Source organism: Branchiostoma lanceolatum, chromosome 11, assembly GCF_035083965.1.
Source record: "Branchiostoma lanceolatum isolate klBraLanc5 chromosome 11, klBraLanc5.hap2, whole genome shotgun sequence".
Lineage (NCBI taxonomy): Eukaryota > Metazoa > Chordata > Leptocardii > Amphioxiformes > Branchiostomatidae > Branchiostoma > Branchiostoma lanceolatum.
Window position 1 is genome coordinate 6,106,689 of NC_089732.1, and position 22,891 is coordinate 6,129,579.

Here is a 22,891-nt window from a genome sequence, read left to right on the forward strand (position 1 = left end):
TGGCAGACAGGAATACTTAATAAAAGAGAAAAATTGTAACATTAATACTAAGTACAAATGTTAAAATTTTTCTCTTTTATTAAGTATTCCTGTCTGCCATTATAGATAAACAGAAAAGATGAAAAGAAAGACTACATCATGGTACATGTAAATAGAAGGAAGGGTAGACTAGTAGTATAAATATCATAAAGCTTTTTTATATTGTTGATATGGGATGAATCTTTAGACTAGAGCCTGACTTTTTAGTCTACTTTATACTAATTATAGTCAGCATCTACTCGACTCAAGGCTTTATCCTAATCATAGTTATACAACGCAGTGTCAAAATTATAAATTATTCATCAAAATAACCATCCTTGATAGGATTAAGTCTTCATTTCGGCAACTACAGAGCAGCTACTCTCATTAAAAAATTCCTGTACATCAGTTCATGTTGCCAAAACAGCGCAGACAATAGAAGACACTACCATAAATCCAATATCATTTCAATATTGATGACCTAGAGTGATATCATTCTTGTCTGCTAATACAATTTCAGTAGAAAGGTCTCAGATAGTAACAAGAGTCCGAAGACCCAAAATCTCCATGAAATTTGTTTTTATATGAGATGTGTTTATTTTCCCTAGTTATTTGTTGTTGCCGCTGGTTGTTTTGTTTTGTGTGCCAGAGGGTATCCACGTAATAGAACCTAGAAAGGCAACATTTTCGGGAAAATGCAGGATATTCCCCTCCCGTTACCTACACCTCAAATATGACGCCCTTAGCATTTACTGTAGTGTAAGGGAATCCTGAAGTTTCTGCATAAATTATGCAAACAAGGTCTGTATTAGCATGGTCAGGTGTGTTCAGCTTTCCTAAAGGTACCTACATCTGAAATATATCATCAGTAGCTTTTAAAGTAAGGGTTATGCATAAATTATGCAAAAACTCCTCATTAGCATAATTTATGGCCAGGTTTTCTGACCTTTCATAAAGGTACCTACATGTCAAATATGAAATCCGTAGCCTTTACAGTAAGGGAAATACAAGGTTATACCTAAATTATACAAATGAGGTCCGCATCAGCATATTTTATGGACAGGTGTATTCACCTTCCCTAAAAGTACCTACATCTAAAATATGACATCCGTAGCTTTAACGGTAAGGAAAATACACATTTATGAATAAATTATGCAAATGATATTCATTAGCATAATTTATGGCCATGTGTGTTCACCTTTCCTAAAATTACCTACATCTGAAATATGACATCCGTAGCCTTTACGGCAAGGGATATGCCTAAATTATGCAAATGATGCCCTCATTAGCATAATTTATGGCCAGGCTTTTTTACCTTTCCTAATGGTACCAAAATCTCAAATATGACATCCATAGCCTTTACGGTAGGAGATATACACATTTACGCATAAAATATGCAAATGAGGTCCTCATTAGCATAATTCATGGACAAGTGTGTTAACCTTTCCTGAAGGAACCTACATCTCAAATATGATATCTGCAGCTATTATGGTAAGGGAAATACAAGTTTCTGCATACATTATGCAAATGAGGTCCTCATTAGCATAATTTATGTCCAGGTGTATTCACCTTTCCTAGTGGTACCTACATCTCACATATGACAGCCACAGCTTTTACGGTTAGGGAAATACATGATTATGCATAAATTATGTGAATTAGGTCCTCATTAGCATAAATTATTGTCAGGTGTATTCACCTGTTCTAAAGGTACCTACATTTTAAATATAACATCCGTACTATGAAACAAAAGGTACATTTAACTTTCTGCAACACCATTAGTAGAGTTACCACCCTTACATCTACTTGGTTTTGGGCAGCGGAACCACCAGCTGTTGGGAATTAGGGAATACTCGCCCTAGATAAGAGACCAATGGATTCAACAGATGTGACCTCAAAGCCCATACCCACAATGGAGAAGTAGATATTCCTCATTACTTATGCAAATTCAGTCCAAATTTGCATAATTACCACTTCAGTTTGTACATCTCTGCCCAACCCACTTGCGTATCAAATAACATGAAAATCTGTCGCTCCTTTCTTCAGTTATTCTCCTTGGAAAATATTTACAAACACGCCATTGCAGTTCCAGTGACACATACCAGGGGGCCCAAAATCGACCTTGACCTTTCTCCTCCCAGCACCTACCCACATACCAAATATCATTTCAATCCATCCACACGTTCTTCAGTTATGCTGATTTTAAGCGCCCGGTGACACATACATACAAACACGGTGACACAAACATACACACACGTGCACACACACACAAATACAACAAGAGTTCTACGACCTCATACCTTCGTCAAATGATTTTGACCTTTATGACTGACGTATTAGGAGTGTTTTTCATCAATCATCAATAATACCAGTTGACCCTCTTCACCCAAATAACATAAGTTGTCCAAACCTCCTTGTTATGACTATGAGCTTAACAAAGAAGGTTATGCTAACATTTATCATCAATCATGCAAATAAGCTCCCTCCTTATTAGCATAATTTGATTCCATGGTGTTCACATTCACACAACTTCCTAATGCCACAAGTATGAAATTACCGTCATTTACTAGTATGGAATTATAGTAGTTTCTCATTGATTATGCTAATTAGGCCAACATTTGCATATTTCCTATCTATCAACATTCCTCTCTTCCTTAGTTACAAATGTCACATATTTGAATAGTCATATCATGGAACACAGCAGATTTTTAAAATTGCCTCATTAATCATGTGAGTTAGAATTTGATTTGCATAATTATCATCCAATCATACAAAGCATCACGTAAGCTATCTACATACCAAAAATCATGACCATCCATCAAGACCATCTCGAGTTATAGTTTTTCTCATTAATTATGTCAATGAGGTTCTCATTTGCAAAGCTGATATCTATTAATATTTCTCTCTTCCTCAGTTACATATGTCACATGTTTGAGAGTCCTATATTTTGATGCATGTATAAACTTTCCTCATTAATCATGCAAATTAGATACTGATTTGCATAATAAGTATCTAATCATGTACATCAGCACTCAAGCTATGTACTTACAAAAATTTATGACCATCCACCAAGCCCTTCTTGAGTAATTCCCTTTCAAAGTCTGAAGCAAAACCTGCCCCTGCTATAGCCAACCCATACGTCTGCTTGGAGACTACCTTGCCAATGCCAACAGCTGGCTGACAGCCAATTTGTGTAACTGACGTTTCCTGCCTCCAATATGACCCCTCAGGACCCTTGCCCCTATCCATGACGCCTTAAATTGGAATAACACAGCCAACACGTACACTCTACTCTACTCTACTCATACTTCAGCATACAATGTAACACATTTTTACACTTTTCTCGTTAATTATGCAAAACACTTCGCCCAAAATCTAATCATCTTGAGATGTCCCACATACACACCGACACACCAACTACGACAACAAACCATCCAGGCGTTCTCGACTTATTCTGTTCACTAACAGACACACAGACAAGCACCGTCGAATAACCTTGTCGACGAAACCATTTCGTCGACGAAGGTAATAACTTCGCATGATTTGCACTTCAGTGTGTACATCTCCGTCCAACCTACCAGCATACCAAATAACATGAAAATCTGTTGTTCCTCTCTTCAGTTAAACCCCTTTAGAACATTTTTACAAATAGGCCATTGCAGTTCCAGGGACACAAACCAGGGGGCCCAAAATCGACCTTGACCATTCTCCTCCCAGCGCATACCCACATACCAAATATCATTACAATCCATCTACACGTTCTACAGTTATGCTGACTTTAAGCATCCGACGACACACATGCAAACGATTTACCTCCTAACTTATGCAAATTCGGTCTCATTTGCATAGTTTGCACTTAAGTGTGTACCACTTGGTCTAACCTACCTGTGTACCAAAGAACATGACGATCTGTCCATCCACTCTTCAGTTCTTCTACATTTAAGATTTTAACAAATACGCCATTGCAGTTCCAGTCACACATGCCAGGAAGCCCAAAATCAACTTTGACCTTCCTCCACCTGACACCCACCCACATACCAAAAATCAATTCAATCCATGTACAGCTTCTACAGTTATGGCGACTTTAAGCGTCCGGTGACACATACATACACACAGAAACCAAACGCAAGCAAAACAGTATCTCATGAAAAAGCCTTTTTTCATGGAGATAATAAGATAGAAACTTAGGCTTCCATCTGTTTCAACAAACTAGTAAGAGAACACTGACCCCCAAAAAAGCATTCTAAAAACCTTTTTTTTTTAACAAAAGACTACAGTACAAAGAGAAACCCATTTGATACTACATATTATCCACTCTAGTCCCTTGGGTATAACAACAGGTTTTTAATTTCCGCCTTCTCTAAAAGGACTTCTTGGAAACTGCATGAATAGTATATTGTATATGCATTTATGAAATCAGGGTGGTTTTATTTCGGGGAAAAGAGGTTTTCGCAATTATGCAAACAGTGCATGTAGTAACAGGTCAGACCCATATCCTCTGTGTCTAGGAAAACTGCAAAAATAAAAGTACAGTAACACAAAAATGTCATGATTTACAGTCATATTAGTAACGCAAAACCCATAACATGTAAGAATATTACGATTAGGGATATAACAAAGGACAGAACGACAACTGGAAAATTTGCATCAACAGTGGCAGCTTCGAAAACACTGTACCCCTTTCCCATGATCCTTGCTGAACTATTTCTGTCTAAGGAATACTTTAAAGACCACTTGAGGTTTTCACCTGACCCAGTCAACACCTAGCACACATCTCAAGTACCCAACAGGTGACCCAACTGCACTAACAAGAAACCGCAGCGCTCTTGAAGAAGCCTTCAGACAAAACATGTCGTTCTTTTCGCATAACCGGTAGGCGTAACACCAGTTCTGTACGGTTGGTACAAGCTGCGTAAGACCGGACTGTAATGTAAGGTTTGATCCATTCACATCGGGAATTCAGGGTGGAGTCCTACTATTTTCAATAAGTGTGATGAGATCTTGAGGTGTGAGGTGCAGCTCTCCTCAAACACGGAAACTCAGTCTTTACGTACCATCCGAGAGGATGTCCCCAACTGAAGCTAGGTACTCATTATCTCCATGAAAAATGGAGATATAGTTTTGGGTGTGTCTGTGTGTGTGTTTGTCTGTTTGTCTGTTTGTGTTTCCGCACTACTGTAGTCAGCATAACTCAAGAACCTCTTGATGGATTACGATGATATTTGGTATGTGGGCAGGTGTTGTGAAGCCGAAGTTCAAGGTCAATTTTGGGCCCCCTGGTATGTGACCTTGGTACTGCAGCAGAACTTCAATTTTTGTATCTTTTGACCTGGACGTGCTGTGGTCTTGATTTTTGGGTGGCAGATAGCTTGTGATGTAATAAAGAAGTGGTGTGGGTTTGGGCCCCCTAGCAGCTTCCTCTGGAACTGCAGGAGCATTTTTGTTAAAATCTTCTAAGGAGAATAACTGAACAAAGGAACAATGGATTTCCATGATATTTAGTATGCAGGTAGCTTAGATAAAGATATAAACAATGAAGTGCAAATTATGCTAATTGGGACTTAATTTGCATAGCTAATGAGAAAAATCTATATTTGCAGTGTTTTCCATTATCAGACTCAAATACATGCAACGTATGTAGTTTATGAAAAGTGGAACATCAAGAGACAACAATTATGCAAATAAATTCCTAATTTGCATAATTAATGCAAAACACCATAATTCATCTAATTGGAAACTTATAGGACTGTCAATATGATATTTAGTATGCAGGTAGCTTAGACAGAGATATACATAATGTAGTGCAAGTTATGCTAATTGTGACTTAATTTGCATAGCTAATGAGGAAAATCTATATTTGCAGTGTTTTTCATTATCAGACTCAAATACATGTAACATATGTAGTTTATGGAAAGTGGAGCATCAACAGATACCAATTATGCAAATAAATTCATAATTTGCATAATCAATGCAAAAACACCATAATTCATCTAATTGGAAAATTATAGGACTGTCAATATTGCAACATGTGTAAGTTAGATAAAGGTGTTTATGACCAAGCATAGATTATGCAAATGTGTAAGTCATTTGCATGGATAGAATTGTTCATGGAGATATGAGGTCGTGGAACTCTTGTTTTCACCTGAGTCGAGCAGAAAAGGTACAAAGTGCCTTTCCCGAGGGCACAACATTTGGAGCCTGCTGGATTCAAACCCGGAACCTTTTGATTCCAACTCATCAATCCTGACCACATGACCACATCGGCTGTGCTTTTTGAGACAGCAAGACTAAGATATTATATAACACACATATGATTATGAAGAGCAATTAAATTCTGTATCTGAAAATTTCTGAAGCTTACATTTTATAAGACATGCTTGATGTTTCGTTGCATCTTTATTCATTAAAATCACCCAAGTGATAAGAAATGTCTTGAAGCTTGCCAAGCCACATGTTGTACAAGGAGCAAGGAGCAATGAAATCATGACCCCTTTCTAGCTGGAAATTCCAGAAACTGTTTGGGGAGAAATCCATTAGGCATGGAGATTTCTCAGCAAGCTGTTAGGAGAAAGAAAAGTCCTGGTGGACACATGATGAAGTGTGACAGATGTGTCCCGAGGGAAGTACGGGCCACTGGCTATCCTTTCTGTACTACAGTACTGTACATCTACAATCCATGTATCAAATGTGTGGAGAAGTCTACAAAATGGGAGATTATGCTTGTGGTTTTAAATCGTTTTGTCTTATTTCTTTTTGTTCCACTAGGAGCAAGTGAAAAGATACTTTTTACATGTAGCTAGTCAAACGTTTTACCTGGTTTGTGTGAGCCTCATTATTGTCAAGAGAAACAAACACTGAAACAGGAAACAATGCTGGCTTGGGTCATTGGATTGTTGCAATAATCAGAGTATACAATACAAGGCAGCAATGTGTACATAACACAAGGGAAGCACACCAAAAAGATGGAAACATGCAGTCATTTCTCTAAATGGGACAGTCACATGCATTCTGCCCACACACACACAAAGTAAACCCAAACCTGTGCTATGAAAATAAGTAAATTCTTTTCTACGAAAAACAATCTAAAAGGAGAAAGGACAGTCACATTCAAAAATATGTCCTATTTTTCTATTTTAGTATAACGATATGCTGATCTTTTTAGTAATACATGTACAGCGGACAGACAGTGTATATCAAAAGACACAATTAGGAATCAGACCAATGAATAACAAACACCTGCACAGATGGTAGGAGTATCATAGATTTATACATGGTCATTTATACACATACACTATACTAAACTGTGTATGATACAGTGATACTGTACATGTAAATGCAGAAAGGTTCACCTTGGTTTTATGAGTGCGATTTTCGCGGCTACTGTTTCACCGTGAACTTTAAACCACCGCGGACATCTTTGTCCAATACTGTAGCAGTATGTGCCTACAGCGCTGCCGCAAACTCAAAACCACTCCATTTTCTCCTTAGCATGAAACTAAAACCAAGCAAACGCAAATGCATTTACAGTAGTCTGATAAACTAACTTTTGTTGAACACTTTGTCAAAAGTACTCAAGTATTTTCCCCTCCTACCATGAAAATACAGCCCGCAAAAAGGAATGAATCTACAGTACAGTATTTCTTTTTCTAGAAGTTACTGTAATCTGATCAAGTGATTTACGGAGATACGAGTTACACTACAAAGTGCTGAGGACAAAAGTTAGCCTTCCATATGATATGATCAGGAAGTTTACTATTTGGTTCCATTCATGTGAAACACAGGATAAGCTCAGTAAAGAAAGAATTGGGTTAATATGAAGGGGTAACAGCTTTTAGTTTATACAAAACTACTGGTTTTACTCCATTTAACCCAGTTTTCAAAGTGACAAGATGTCGCAATAGGTGACAGCTGACAATCACAATTTGGACTGGACCACTGAAGGATTTGGAGGGGGTTTTAGGACAGGCTCCACAAGTTCTGGACTGGTTTTTTGATCTTCTTGGAAAACATAAACTAGTAAATTGATGGCATAATCATTAACTTTCTCTCAGTTATTTCCAACAAAAAATCTTAATTTTTATGTTGCCCAAATCACATATACCTCTCTGAATCATCAACACTATTGAGTATGTTGCTGGTAAAGGATAAAGTTTAGGACTTTTGTTGTTGTTGTTCTGTACTGTTTATTTTGTGTTGTTAAATGACAAAACAAACACGACGACTCACACCCATTTGTCAAACAACAGAGAACTGAGGTGTTTTTGCAAGGTCATCCAACAAAGACCCTGTTTGAACAACGAACTTCAAAGAAGCCACATAACTGATGAGAATGGAAGCAAAGTTATGCACGATTTACCCCTTGTATTCACTGATACCACATGATCTATACAACTGTGTTTGTAGATATGCCAACAATGCACAAATTGTACATTTCCTGAGAGAGGGGAGGGGGGCTTAGTGACCCAATCCTGCCATGTTTACACCTAGATATCCAGGCCTAATCTGCGCGGAATCGGAAACGGGAACAAAGACGTTTGTTTACACCTGAGACCAGGTGACCCATGTTACCATGCTCTACTACAAAAGGACAACAGTGTGCACTAGGGTTGGGTGTGCACAGTGACATACATGTACAACTGCCAATTTAGAGTACATGCCTGTGAACAAAGGACTGTTTTCCTTTTCAACCGTACAATATGATCATGACATGTTAGGAGAATGAGTAAGCATAGATTGTGATATTTTGACCTATCTCTATCTTTCGTGGGTAGTTTTATTTTGGCAGTGGTCACTCAATTGCAAGCAATACGAATAGGCGTTTCCATTCCAATGTGTTACTGTAAATGCAGAAATGTTTGTGGTGGTTTTATGTGTGAGGTTTTCGCAGTGAACTCTTTACTGCAAACTTAAAACCATTTGCATGAAGCCGTTCCATTGTGTGACTGTAGCGCTACTATTGTTTCAAATGCAAACTCTTAACCACTGCGAACACTCCACTTTCTCCCTACTGCAAAATTAAATCCCCGCGAACATTTCTGCTTTTACAGTACTACTGTAAGTTGCAAAATTGTTCCAACCATGAACTTAAAATACCGCGAAAGCCTCCTTTCCCTTTCAGCTTCAAAATTCAGAAAATTCATGAAAATAAATAAATTAACAGACAGACTCATTCTGCAATCCACAACGCTTTAGTTACTCAAGCTTCAATCTACCTTTAGCTTTGTCTTACATAAATCTTAAAATGATAACTATTTTTCAAACTGCTGATTCAACCAGAAGCCACAACGGATATTTGCACAAGTCTACAGGTATTCGAAGTACACCACTTCACATAAGGGCGGATATCCACTGCTACACTAACAAAACAAAATATAGGTCAGGAAGGAATAGTATAACATAAGCACAGAAGGTCAACCTGGTATCCTAGTAACGTTTGAGATACGTCTTCCATGCACAATGACAAACCATTAGTCTATCACTTAAAACCATCCTGCTGTACAAGTAATTTGACAAAAGGGAACTATTCCATAACATCTCAAGCACAGTGAACCTTTTCTTCATTAAATGACTACCGTAACAATGAACGACTACATTGTATAACAAGCCAAGCGGCCACTGAACCACAGAAAAACTTGGGAGTCAATCTCACTGAGTGATTCTTCATCATGATCACTGAGTTTGGGCCAAAGCACAAATGAAAATCATAGATTTCTTCTAATAACTGAAATCAGAGTAGTCTGTGCTCTGGTGTGTATTAAATGCACAACATTATTGTTTTGAAAATAACCCTTTTGTTTTTTTCTTCATTTGGATAGCGAACTGAATTATACCTTTCTAGATGCGTGAGGTTTCGATACACAACAAAACATACAAGACTATTTCTACCCAATCCAATCACAGGAACACAGGAGCACCTCTTGAGCCTAAAACACATACTGAAGTATTCATGACTACAAGCAGCCAAAGGAAATTGAATAACGATGAGCTGGTCCTGACTCCCATGGCACACTGACTACACAGAGATTCAATGATCTAAAAGTCTACACCCACACATTTACGTCATGCGTAGCTTGTCCCAAATGGTGTTTTTACATTACTTTCAGGATCTGCGAATGACCGTAAGGAGAACTGTACCACCCACATACAAAATCCTACAGAAACCTAGCCTCCAGCTTCAGCCATATTTAGACAAAGTGAGAAGATTTAGGATAGGTCTGGCTCTAAACAAGGCATCAATGGTAGGGGTTTAATGCTGGCCATATCTACATTCCTATCTTTTGAAAGACCTCAGGACTGTACTGCAAAATGCTGTAAATTGTCATGGCAGTTAATACTATAAGTAGTAGTCTTTCATCCAATATAACGAAGTGGACAATTTACTATTATTTAGCATAGCTTCTAATTATCGCATTTTGACTACAATTCAACATCAATTATCAATATCCCTATTATCAGGCTACGGGCAAATACTTTTTTGGCTTCTAATTAACACAACACCTAATACCGCAAATCTTTAAATATTTGCTATATGGTTTTAAAATGTTCACGCTTTTCACGGTAAATCACTACAAAATCATCATGGCAAACAATACAGATTTTCTTTTACTTTAACACCTATTTTTCCCCCTACTGCTAAATCAAGTCCTCTCAAATTCACAGCGAAACATTGCAGAAGAGAACTCGACCAGTAGACATAACTTCCTGTTTGGACCAGGCCACATTTTGTTGCCACAATCCCCAGGTTACACCCCCTTTCTCATTAAATGTAATCTCCTGGTCCATACGACCATATATTTCACATCTATCAAAGGAGACATCTTCATTAGGAGGGAACAATTCACCCTGTGTCAATAGAAAGGACCAAGGCCCCCTGGCACCCCATTCTACGCACATTATCGGTAAAGCCCAATGACCCAAGGGTCATCTAGTCTATTCAAATCTGACACCAACAACTGAAGGAATGAAATATCACCTTCTTGTGTTCCACTTGCCTGAATTGATCTTCCAGTGAACTATTTCTTTAAAAAACTTTCTGATTAACTGATTAGACTACTGTTAATTCATTTATTTTTGTGGGGATTTGATTTCACAGTAGGAGTTTAAAAATTAAAGAAGGTTTATGCAGCATTTTAACTTTGTGGTTGAAAAAATACTGTAGCACAAAAACACAACTTCCTAGTAGAGAAAATAAAACTAATGCGAGTATTTCAAGATGGACAGTAATCAGCAAAAACAAGTATATGTCTCTTAGTAAGTATTCTAATGTACATACATACAGTACAGTATATGACATCTACGTGTAAGGCCTTACACGTAGATGTCATATACTGTACTGTATGTATGTACATTAGAATACTTCAATAAATCTTAATTTGTATACGAGAGCTGTAACAGACTGATATGAATGTATAGCTGTCGTAACATATCTTCCACATTTCAAAGACACCATGAAAGTCATGCTACACGTTATGAATAATACAGTAGGGGAGAATGCCTGTGCATCTGAACCTGTCTGAGTCTGACCTAGATATGAGAGATGATGGAATCTTCAATGTCACCTCAAAGCAATACTGTAAATGCAGAAATGTTTGTGGTGGGTTTTTTTTCGCGGTTTTCAGGGTGAACTCTTCAGTGCAAAATTAAAACCACCGCGAAACTTTTTACCCACCTACATGTATGACTACTTAGCGCTACTACTGTTTCAAACGCGAACTTAAAACCACCTCATTTTCTACCTACCGAGAAATAAAAACCATGCCAACTTTTACAGTAGTCTATCTCCCAGGGAGTAACCAACCAATGAAAGAGAAATCCAACCCAGACTTCTGAGGATTCAATCAGCAAGGGCATTCTATATCAAATATGTATCATTAGGAATTCAAGTAAGATGGTAAATTTGATAAAGATAATTTACCCGAGATGGTCCAAAGGAAATCCTAGTTTTATTTCCATTGTGGCCCATAAGTAAACAATTTACTGTCTTCAATAATTCTAAGATACAGTGTAGGTAAATGTAACATTATATCTGAGTTACATGTATTAAATAAAAGGTATATTGATTAGTCTGTAGCAAAAATCTTTTTCATTCTTTGGGTGGTCACTAGATGGAGATTTGGATAAAGTACTATTTCCTTGGCATTTCCCAAATATTTTGACAGGAATATACTTGAAATTTATGCCCATTATTACTAACATGTATGCCACATTATCAATATGGTGCCTGTATAATCATAGTACTTTCATATGAATTATGATTATCAACCTACATGTATCTAGTGCCAGCTATTGTTATAAAATCAAACAAGCAATAACACAACAATCATACCAATATTACATTTATCTAAAAATTTGTGCCAACAACATAGCAACCCAAGGGCAAAGCACAAAAATAACTGTAACCCAAGTACACTGAAATAGTTCCCATATCCAAGTCTAGAAATCCCATGGCCTTAAACTTGACCTAGTAACTCAACACTGTCTCCCCAATACCTACCAGATGAGTCCTCCAAAACAAGGTTACACTACTGTAAATGCATTTAAGTTTGCGTGGTTTTAATTTCGCGCTCAGGGGAAAATGGAGTGTTCGTGGTGGTTTTAAGTTCGCCACAGCACTATAGTCACATACTGCTACAGTATTGGACAAAAATTTTTACGGTGGTTTTGAATTCGCGGTTAAACAGTCGCCAGGAAAACCGTGAACATAAAACCACCGCAAACATTTCTGCATTTACAGTTGTGTACACTGTATTCCTTCTTTTTTTTTTTATTCTGAATATACACATTCAAAGAGATGAATAAGCATGACCAAATGTTCCTGGTAGAATTGTGACTGTGGGGGGCCCAGCTGCTATAAAACAGAGCATGAAATTTGTAGAAAAGGGCATGACTGATAGGACACCTCCTACAAAAACACATACCCCAGATGGACCAACCATTTACAGGTTCACACAAACAAAATTCTGTGTCAGAAGCTCGAACGCAATTTTTGAAGACCTAGACACACATACACGTACTGCAGGCACTTTTGATTCTAATCATACTAATTTCTAGACAGTTTATCTTCCAGCACTTCAGCAAATATATTACAAATTTTTCCAGATGGAAAAAGAGAGTCATAAACATGTCATTAGTATCAAATGTACACGTATTAGAGTACAAACTTCAACACAAGATTTATCAATTCTGTGTTGTATCAAGCTGCTTCATTCGGCTCTTTAAACTACCAAATATCCTTTATTTTCCTACAAAAATTAAAATAGTAGAGTAAGTGCTTGGGAGTTATACTAGTAGCTACATTAACCTATATTTTGTACTTCTGACGTCTTCCTAGCACAGAACGCCTTTGTAACGTATCCATCACTGCTAGCTCCTATAGAGACAGCCGAGTCATTACCTCCGTGACATTACATGTATGATCTCGACATTCTCCTACCATGGAAACTGTGGTATCGCAGACAGCAAACACACCCTGAGCACACACAAGTAACATGCCCATCCCACTTACTACATTCCACTCAAACATGTTACCAACACAACTCAGACTCAGGGCTGGTCTCATAGCCTCTTATTTCACTTCTGACAGAATACATCAGGATAGAAAATTCAACAAAATGTACCCTTTCTTTAGAGAACGAATCCATTGAATCAATGGTTACTCTATGGTTTCAGTGACATCACAAACCAAAATAGCCTGGATGCCAGACCCCCAATCTGTAAAATATCCACCGTGTCGGGTAGATATTCCAGAAATTGGGGGTCTGGCATACAAATGCAATTTTGATATTTCCCCTCAGAAGGATTCAAAACAAATTTGTCACAATTCAAAATTCTTAATAACGTTACAGGATTTTCTTACATTAGCTACAACAATTTTTCTTTTTAATTTTTCAAATGTCGAACAAGAGTAGAGTCTGAAACTGAAAGGGAGCACCAAAAATACCAATTTTTGACAACAACACACCAAACTTTTGAGATCACCCCCAGAACAGAAGCATTGCTATGGAGACATCTGCAAGGAAGGGACCAGTTTCAATAAACCAGAACTCAGACATCCTGTTTTTGTACTGTAGTGTATAACTCGCCAGCGAATGTGAAAATACCCAAAGGCAATCTGCCGGGCATATGCCTTGCAACCTTTCACACAGAAGTTTCACCGAACCACATGACAGATACTGAAGCATGTGAAAAATCTTAATGAGTCTGCGTACTTAATGAGAAAATTACAGCATAGGTAGTGTGTTGGGGTATTGGCAGGGTGTTTGTAGAATAAAAGGCCTGCCCTAGGCGAGGTCACAGATCACAGCCACACTGACTCAACATGTAAGCAAACCTTACACATGCTTTCGCAATGTTTACTCAGTGCAAAGGTAGTTCTAGAAAAGACTGAGGGAGTTTTGGCAACAACACTTAATGAGAGTTAACTTTTATTTGGCTGTAATGAGCTAAGGGTTCGGTTTTACTTCAAGGAGAATGGTTTCCATGCGTGTTGGTTGAGGGGAAATGTCTGGGGGCATGTTTCTGTCTGTTCAAGGTTTGAGGAATAACAGGACACGCCTATCTCTAAGTACATATCAACACCCACTTTCTCTGCTTCGATTCCTCAGCAACTTAACTTGTCTTAGAAAAATGGCAAGGAAGACAGTTCGTTAAAAATACACAAGGGTGTTAAGATTTTAATACACATTAATAGAAAATTGTCAAGAAGGTTTTGTTTTTAAATAGTGGCTTGGAAGAAGGCCAAGTTTATCAATTAAGTTTCCCTCTTATCTGAAATGGCCTGGTGTCGACAACTGCGCACTTTCTCACCCTTAACACTAACGGCGCCAGATTTTGTGTCTAAGACGTAATAAGACGTTCTACGCACCCTAAAGACGTCTGAGAAGAAGCCTGAGCCGATCTTGTGGCAGACGAAGTCGTCCAGGCGGGCTAGGTTGGACACGGCAGTCCGTAGAGCTTGGCAGGACGTCCCGGGGATGATCTTCGGTCTCTTCCCCGGGGTCCCCCCGCAGGAGTTCCAGTCCCGCACGTCGGTCTCTGCACACGGGATGTAGGAGTAGATGGTGTTCCGTTTGGAGCGGGATTCTTCTCGAGAAGCCATCTTGTTGGTGTCGCCTCTCTCTTCAAGAAGACGCGAGAAGAAATCCAAGAAGACGGTGGTAGGACGGGAATATATATCTCCGTGCACCGCTATGTCTGTCTGGATCAAACTGGCGAGGCCACGCTAGTCCCAACAACAACAACAGGGGATCCAGTTTGTAGCGCTATTTTAGGAGGGGGTTTTCATGACTGATAGCACGTCAGTGTCTTCTTCAGGTCATCTCACATGTTGTGTTATCATGAGGTGGAGGGGGGGGGGGAGGAGTTGCGATATGATGCCAAGTTCTGGTGTACCCAAAAAACGCTGTGTGTGGACAAACGCTTCTCTCTCCGAAAGTAGGGCAAGATTTCACGCTTACAAGCTGGCAAATTTGTCAGAGCTGTAGGCGACGGCAAGTGGGAAACAACCGCTCCATCCACGGTCTGTCCGGCAGCGGCCAATATCACGACCGAGTCCGTTGCTGACACAAACAAGCCTGGCGGCCCCTCGCGCGACCTCACCGCTCAACCTTGTCCGCCTCGCCGCTCCCGATAGAAACCGTCCTGAAACTCGAAAACACAGCCGGGAAATCTCGTGAGGTTCCCCTTGTGAGTAGTCCTGGTGAATAGGTCACACCTAACCTAAGTGTCCGTTTTTAGACGTGATAAACTGAAGAAGGCGCGAACGAACGAAGAAAAAACGCTTCTCATCATCTCCAAGCTGCGCCGCCATGGCCGCAATGCATGATGGGTAGGAGGGCGGGGACCCGCAAAGCTCGAAACATTCTTTCAACTGCAGAACAAAGAAAAGGTAAATATTTTTGCCAAGCTCGGTCATGCCCTTCGGTCATCGTCTCATGCCGCTCAAAAAGAGTTACAGAAAAAGGGTATTATTAGAGCAGGTTAGACTGTGGCCCTAAAGTAATCAATTATATCGGTCCCAATGAACACTGACAATGTCACTGACCAAGGAACTATTAAAGTAAGGAACTATTAAAATAACCTCCTTGCACTGACTTATTTTAGATAACGTTATCAATATATCCCGAGAGTTGAAAAGAAACTTCTGATGCTAAATCCTACCTGAATATCTTCAACAATTAGACGTATTGTTACGTTATCGCTATTAAAGTTTGGTTTGGTTTTGAGGTTCGAAAATCGGTTTTGTACTTTAAAATCCTTTAACTAGGCTTGCCTCTCATTTCTTATCACGTAACAGCAACATCAAGTATCTCTGGATTGTTTAGTCTGTTCCGCAATGTGCTTCTATGTCTAAACCTACGACAGGTCTCTTTGTTGTAATCGGATAAAATGGAACTTCGGGCATGTGTCATGGACCATTTAAACCACTACTTTCTGACCTGTATATAGAATAACATTGTTACCTAATAAACGCAATTCAAGTTTTCGTCACCAAACAATATAATATTTATCAACGTCACAAAGCCTTTTGAAGTTGTAATGAGATTTGTATGTTTGATGCATGCAGTTACTGTGAGATGTAATGTCATGAAAACACAAGTAATACCAGGGTCCGAAAAATCGGATTTTGAAAGTCACTTCATTTAGTCATTTGTATACATGATTACTAGTAGTTCAAACAACACTATCACAACGTATAGCAACGTCGATCCATAATGCAAAAATAGGACGTTGTTGTAATGTGAGAACTCACTGAAAATCATGGCCGGAGTTTTGTGCGGTTTTAAAATCCTAAAAGTATGAAGTTATTACTCACATGTGCTAAACAATGTTAGTAAATGTTACTACCATAAAGATTTCAGATTTTTCTTATTTCCATTTTTTGGCCCTGATATTGCTTTGATTGCCTTTAATATATATATAAGCATGATGATATCGGATGCTGCACAACGCCCAATGAACGACGCCAACTGATAAACGGGTTACATGACGCATTATGACATCATTGAACTTTGATACGTTACCATAGGAACCGATGTAGAGAATTTGCAACGTTGGGTGAAGGAGGGGTCGTTTCCGGGGTTAACTTAAGTCAATGACGTCACATTGACACTTGCGATGACACTGAATCCTTTTTGATAGTTTTGAATGCTATATTATAATATTTTACGACGTTAGTGTATTGAATGTGTCCGTTATCAAGATTGAATAAACCACTGTGTTAAACGCATTAACCATGCTTTTTCGTTACGGCTACTAGATGTTTATTTTGTTTGGAAACATGCCTGCCGTTTCCGAGAACTAGGCCACCATCCGTTGCCAGGTACCCGTTTTAGAATAGAGCCAAGGCAAGGGCAATGTCGTCCCGACTGGGCCATGGTGAAATGGCCTGGGGTGACAGGAGGGAAAGGCACGTCTGACAGTAAACAGGGCACGCCATTCGGTGTCACCTCGTCACGTTCAGATGTGAGGGCATCAAAACACGCGGACAACTTATGTATAATATTACAGGTCATATCATGGACTGTTACTGATTGATTAACAATCCAAATATATACATTTTTCACATATGATCCATATTTCAAACGGTAGTCATCATATGCATCTGCTTGTGTCACTGTCGAGGATAAAAGAGTGGTATTTCACATGTAGATACATTTTAGCAACAAAATGCTTCTAAATTGTTTCTTCATTGATTCTTCAACAATTTGTCAAAATTGTCGAGACAGTCGAATCCTAACCGTCTCAATAGTTGCACGACTTTATTGTTTGGAGCGCGCGTGCGCGAATATTCTCAATTTGCTGCCGCAAAACTACCGTACGACGAATGGGATAGCGTTCTTTCTGTATCAAAGATGAAACATAAGGTTCAAATATTAATTCTTTATTGATAGTTAATCATTCAATCAGACGTCTGCTTGCAAGACGTACAATAAAATAGTATCTTAAACATCGTTAAAATCTGTTGAGATCACTTGTTACATTATACTCATAAGAAGAATGTGTTCTTAGATCTCGAGATAGTTTAGTTTCCTTCTGCTGCCAAAGTTCCTCTCGATCTGTGGGCTATCTAACCCTAGTCTCCTCTGCTGTTTTCGGAGAGATCCAGAGAAAGTCAGTTTACAGTCTCCCGACCTGTGTACGCTCCACTTCAGCTCACTGACTCGGTGACTACTCCGCCGTGTTTTCGCTCGGCAAGAACTTTTCTGTAACTTTAGCCTGAGATTTCCCGATCTTTGTACTACTGACCATTCTGGGCCAGGGGGTGAGGCAAACTCGTCTGTATCACCTGCTTTAGCTTTACACAATTGGAGGGTCAAGTCGTTTGTCTCCGCAACAGCCCATGCTGCAGTACTACCGACAGCTGCTAGATGGTGCTCTAGTGCGTGCGTATGCTTCGCAGCGGCACCAGGATTACAACATGCTGCCACGGCGTGTTTCTTGACGTCTCCAGTAGCGCTGAAGACTTTGAAGTTGCTCTTTATGGTCGGAACCGTAGTTTGTGGTGGGCTGGGGATGTTTCCTTGATCTGAAGAAGACGATGTACTCTGAAGTCTTGCAGAAGCCGGCCGTCTTTGGCGGTGAGGTCGAAACTCAGAACCCGAAGAAGAATGGGAACTTGATGTGAAGTCTTCAGACTCACTCGAACTACTTTCCGTAAGGCTATTTCTGTTTGATTTAACGTCTGCGATGTTTTTACCAACTGCTAATGATTGATGCTGATCTTGCGCATCTTTTTCTCGCGAGTCTTTCTCCATCGCGCCAGTGACGTCATTAGATTGTGCGATGGCCCAGCTCTTAACGGCTGAAGAGGATGCTGATGATGTTTCGTTGTCGGAGGAACGTAAAGAGGATGAGGATGGCTGAGAGGAGGATGACGCATCAATTGAAAAGGAGGAGGAGGAGATTGTGATAACGTCATCATCATCACGTGAGTCATCATCATCTTCATCATTGCATCTATACTTGTCGTTAGTCATAACACCCTGTTTGTCTTTTGCGTCGTCGCCATTCATTTCGTCTTTGATACTTGACGTTCTTCTGTTTGGGAAAGTCCCATCTCTTTCCTGTGCTGATGTTGAATTGCTCCCTTGTCTTGAAAGCCTGACGTTGGTCATCGGACTTAAAACAACAACGGGAACCCTCTCCCCTTTGTTCAATTTTATGTCTTTTAGCATCTCTTCATTTTTGAATGCTGGTGATTTGTTACATCCGTTTGACGTAATATTGGCGCCTTTGTTGTTAGGATGTTCCGTCTTCTGGTCAGTCACCTGGTGATGCGCATGCGCCCGCTCCTCCCCAACAGAGGATAACAGAAACACGTCATCGCTGCCATCCGTACTGGACCTGTATCACGTGATGGTAAAAGGTGATGGAATAGCCAACATTTATCAATGCTAAACCAACAATAGTCATTGCTAAATGAATATTCATCGATGCCAATAACCAATGATAAACTTACCTTCCCTATGAAAAGTCATTCAAATTCAAAGTCGTTTTACAAGTTGAAAACAAGAGAAGAAAACCTTGTAGGCATTTCATAACAAAGTTGAGCACAGTAATTGTAAACCATATGACCTTGACTCCTCTTACCGTTGTTTCTCTGCAATGTCTTCTATCACCGCTGGGCTAATCGACACCTCTGACTCTTGGGGTGTCATGTCTTCGTCTGGTGAGTTTTCCTTCACAACTTTCTTAAAGAATTCGTCCAAAGAAGGCAGCGTTGCGAGTAGACCGTCGAGTTTCACAAAGTTCCCGCTGTCTCGTACGAAAGACTTGTGCTTGTCCCCCTTTACATGTAGAGCTAGTCCCTCCTGGTAGTGGACCTCGCAGCATTCACAGTAGCCTTTCTGGACGTCCGGCTTCGTGGCGGTGACTGGGGTTTGAGGCTTTAACTTGAGAGAACAACTTGGACGAGATGGCAGACGGTGACAGGGAGCGTCGAAAGGACAGTCGTTGTCGGCGTCGAAGTAGATACGAGGGAAAGAGGTGAACTCATGATGAAGAGGCCTGTAAAGTCTGGAAAGAGAGGAGGTGAGAAAGACATTAAGAACAGGTATGTGCTCGTCATTCTCTTGGAAAAATACTAGCCTCTAGCAGATCTACCAGACCCCGTGGATGGCTGGAAAAATAGTAGAAATTTGCCAAATAGAGTGAATAGTATGCTAAGGGAGTCGGCTACGGAGAGAGTGTCCAATATACCATCCACGGGTCGCAAACTGTAACTTCTATAGCGGATTAACTCTCTGGCATGTTATCCGTGTATTTGGCTAATTTCTACGTTTTTTTCCAGCGACCTGTGGAGCCTGGCGAGGCTAGAGAAATACTATCGTCAACGATATCAGCTATCTATATACTTAGTACAGTAAAGGTGCAGTCATAAGCGTAAAATGTTTCTACATTTAGTTGAGCAAATTGAAATCGTATTGTATGCTGTGATTATATCTGTGTCTATATATATTCAAAATGTGGATACCTGGACATGTCCTCCACTTTGATGAAAGGCGGTCTAAGCCGTTTTGGTTTCACGTCTGTGTTCTCCTCGGGGCAAGCTGCATTTTCTTCGCTCTCCGCCAGGAGGCGATACTTCTCCATGAGACGCTGTACCCTGGCCATGACGTCCCGCACGTACAGAACCTTCACTCCCCATTCCTGCGCCAGACTCAACATGTTACAGCTCCCGCGACGGCCGCGACCCTGGGCTTTCTGTCAATTACAAAAACAACATCAATTTCTTAATTAACGTTACCTTCGCCGAGAATGTTATGTTTTCGTCAGCGTTCATGTGTGTGTCTGTCTGTGTGTCTCACGATAACTCAAGAGTGCCAACCGAGGATGGATTGTCGTGATATTTGATCTGTGGGTAGGTCTTCTTGAGACCTCGAAATGATTAGATTTTTGGCCCCCTAGCAGGTAGCTATGGTACTGCAGTCGAACTTCTGGGTTTGATATCTCGTGTTCTGGATATGCCATGGTCATGGTTTTTACTGGTAGATAACTCCGAGTGTTCTTTCATGTATTGCAGCTAGGTTCAGGACACCTGAGATCTATCATATGTATTTCAAATGATATCTATACAACTTATTGTGAACGTGTATCTTTTGATAAAAGACTGTCATTCACACGTGACATGGGCTAATTATAATTTGAAATGTAACATATGACTCATGCACAACTATTTTAAAAGCATTGCACTGTATCAATCTATAAGTCAACCTAGCACGTTGGCATCGCTAAAATAAAAGTTGCTATCTGATTTCAAGGCAAAGGGTGAAAAGCTGAAAGGAACAATTTTGGCTTGTTTACGATACATAAATACTTTACGGTGCAAGTTTCAAAGAACTAACCTGTAGGAGCGCCTGTCCCCTGGTCAGCGGCACGTTGTTTGGGACTCTCCTGCCCTGAGTTCCCTCGTCTACTCCGGGACTGGGGCTGGGACTGGGGTACGGACTGGGGCTGGACGGGCCGCCATCAGGTCTCGTCGTCAGGGCCTCTTTACGGTTTGTCACGACGTAAGATATGTCTCTGGTGAGAAATGTTTCTATCCTCTGGGTAAAAATGAAATAAAACAATTTTAAATGGTCATTGATAACGTAAACCTTTCATAGCTTCTTCTAGATAAGAAATTTCCACATATAGGTCTTTAATTCTTTTTCTATCGAGCGATCCTAGAAGCCTTTAGTATTATAGCAGTAACAAAATGAGAAACTCTTCCATCATGTAATGCTTCTCCCTGCTGCCTAACTCTGTAACCAATAGAACACTGGGTGCCAAATACGGCTAGTTCAGTGTGCTAAAGTTCTCTTCTATTTTCAAACACACACACATATATATATGCAAGTTGTAATGACTCACGGCACCCAGGAATTTCAGGTCTCCCTCCAACTCTTTGGCATTTTTATATCCGGGCAAGTCCAAGTACAGCGACTCGCCCTCTAGCGGTTTCTTCACAAAGTCCAACCGTCGTCGAACTTTGGCGGCACTCCCTGGCGTTCCCAACGCCATGTTAACACACTACACAAAAATAAACCATTGCAAATCAACTGCAGGCATATCGGACCTTAAGATACACAAGGATAGACAAGACGTCTAATGTTCTATGGAGCTAAGCCCTAGATATTCTGCCGGCACACTTTATAATCACAGGAATACGAAATGATTTCTGTCATTTTTGCATTGTGATCTTTGATACTCATATATAATTACGAGTACTAATTACTTGTCATAGCACTTATGGGAAATTTCTCATCTCAAAGCAGATCTTGTGGTGGGTAATTGTAACGTTTTCTTTGGGTGCATGGCTGTTAGTCTAAGCTTGGCTGTCAAAAAAGCGTTGACAGTCTACCACCTCAAAGTCTGCTAAGAGATTTAGTAAATTACTGTAGAGAGCTTACCTTAATACCGTGGGTTTCTTCGCTATCTCCGATCAGATGTAGATTCGGTTCAAGCTCCTCTTAACATGAGTTTTCTTAACGTGCTGTTCCATGAGTCTGTCGTGTGGGAGGGCAAAAGAGTCAGAAAACATTTGTGGAAAATCCTCTCCTTCACCTGGCCCTGCCCTGCATGTGCGTAGCATTTACATATTCATTTGAGCGATTGTAACTGGATCGGATTTACACAAACACTAGCTGATGTGATAATCCTGCCAGTATGCAGATTGTGTTGAGACAACACAACTGTTCCTCATTCTAGGTTATCGAAATCGTACTTCTAAAACAAAGGGGCTTTTGTATAGGTTAAATCGCGGATTTTGAGGTAATTAGGTGTGCAGGGCGACAGAGTCTTTATCCTGGTCGATTTCGCCTTGGTTGTTTAGATGGAGCAAATGATTAATCTTCTTCACGACGGGGAATACTGCCAACTCTTAATTGTCTCAATA

General features: G+C 39.9%; 2 protein-coding genes across 2 annotated transcripts in view; both read right to left on the reverse strand.

Annotated features, from left to right (window-relative positions):
- The window catches only part of LOC136444800 (dual specificity testis-specific protein kinase 2-like), a 41,122-nt gene extending 25,100 nt beyond the window's left edge, over positions 1–16,022 (reverse strand). Inside the window, exon 1 of the mRNA XM_066442542.1 lies at positions 14,879–16,022. Within this exon, the coding sequence (XP_066298639.1) occupies positions 14,879–15,112 (234 nt within the window). The 5' untranslated portion in view covers positions 15,113–16,022. The remainder of the gene's footprint in view (positions 1–14,878) is intronic.
- A 1,858-nt stretch (positions 16,023–17,880) lies between these two features.
- LOC136444799 (protein chiffon-like) lies at positions 17,881–22,519 on the reverse strand. Its single transcript, XM_066442541.1, has 6 exons — positions 22,407–22,519; positions 21,868–22,026; positions 21,360–21,560; positions 20,489–20,718; positions 19,606–20,031; positions 17,881–19,359 (listed from the first exon to the last, which is right to left on the reverse strand). Exons 2-6 carry the CDS (start codon positions 22,015–22,017, stop codon positions 18,021–18,023), a joined length of 2,346 nt encoding a protein of 781 aa, XP_066298638.1. The 5' UTR covers positions 22,018–22,026; positions 22,407–22,519; the 3' UTR covers positions 17,881–18,020.
- Between the last annotated feature and the right edge of the window lie 372 nt (positions 22,520–22,891).

Coding starts and splice junctions, on each gene's coding strand:
- LOC136444799 (XM_066442541.1), bottom strand. CDS start 22,017: ATGGCGTTGGGAACGCCAGGGAGTGCCGCCAAAGTTCGACGACGGTTG. Junction 21,561..21,867: donor ACCTGAAATTCCTGGGTGCC/GTGAGTCATTAC, acceptor ATTTTTACCCAG/AGGATAGAAACATTTCTCAC. Junction 20,719..21,359: donor GGGGACAGGCGCTCCTACAG/GTTAGTTCTTTG, acceptor TGTAATTGACAG/AAAGCCCAGGGTCGCGGCCG.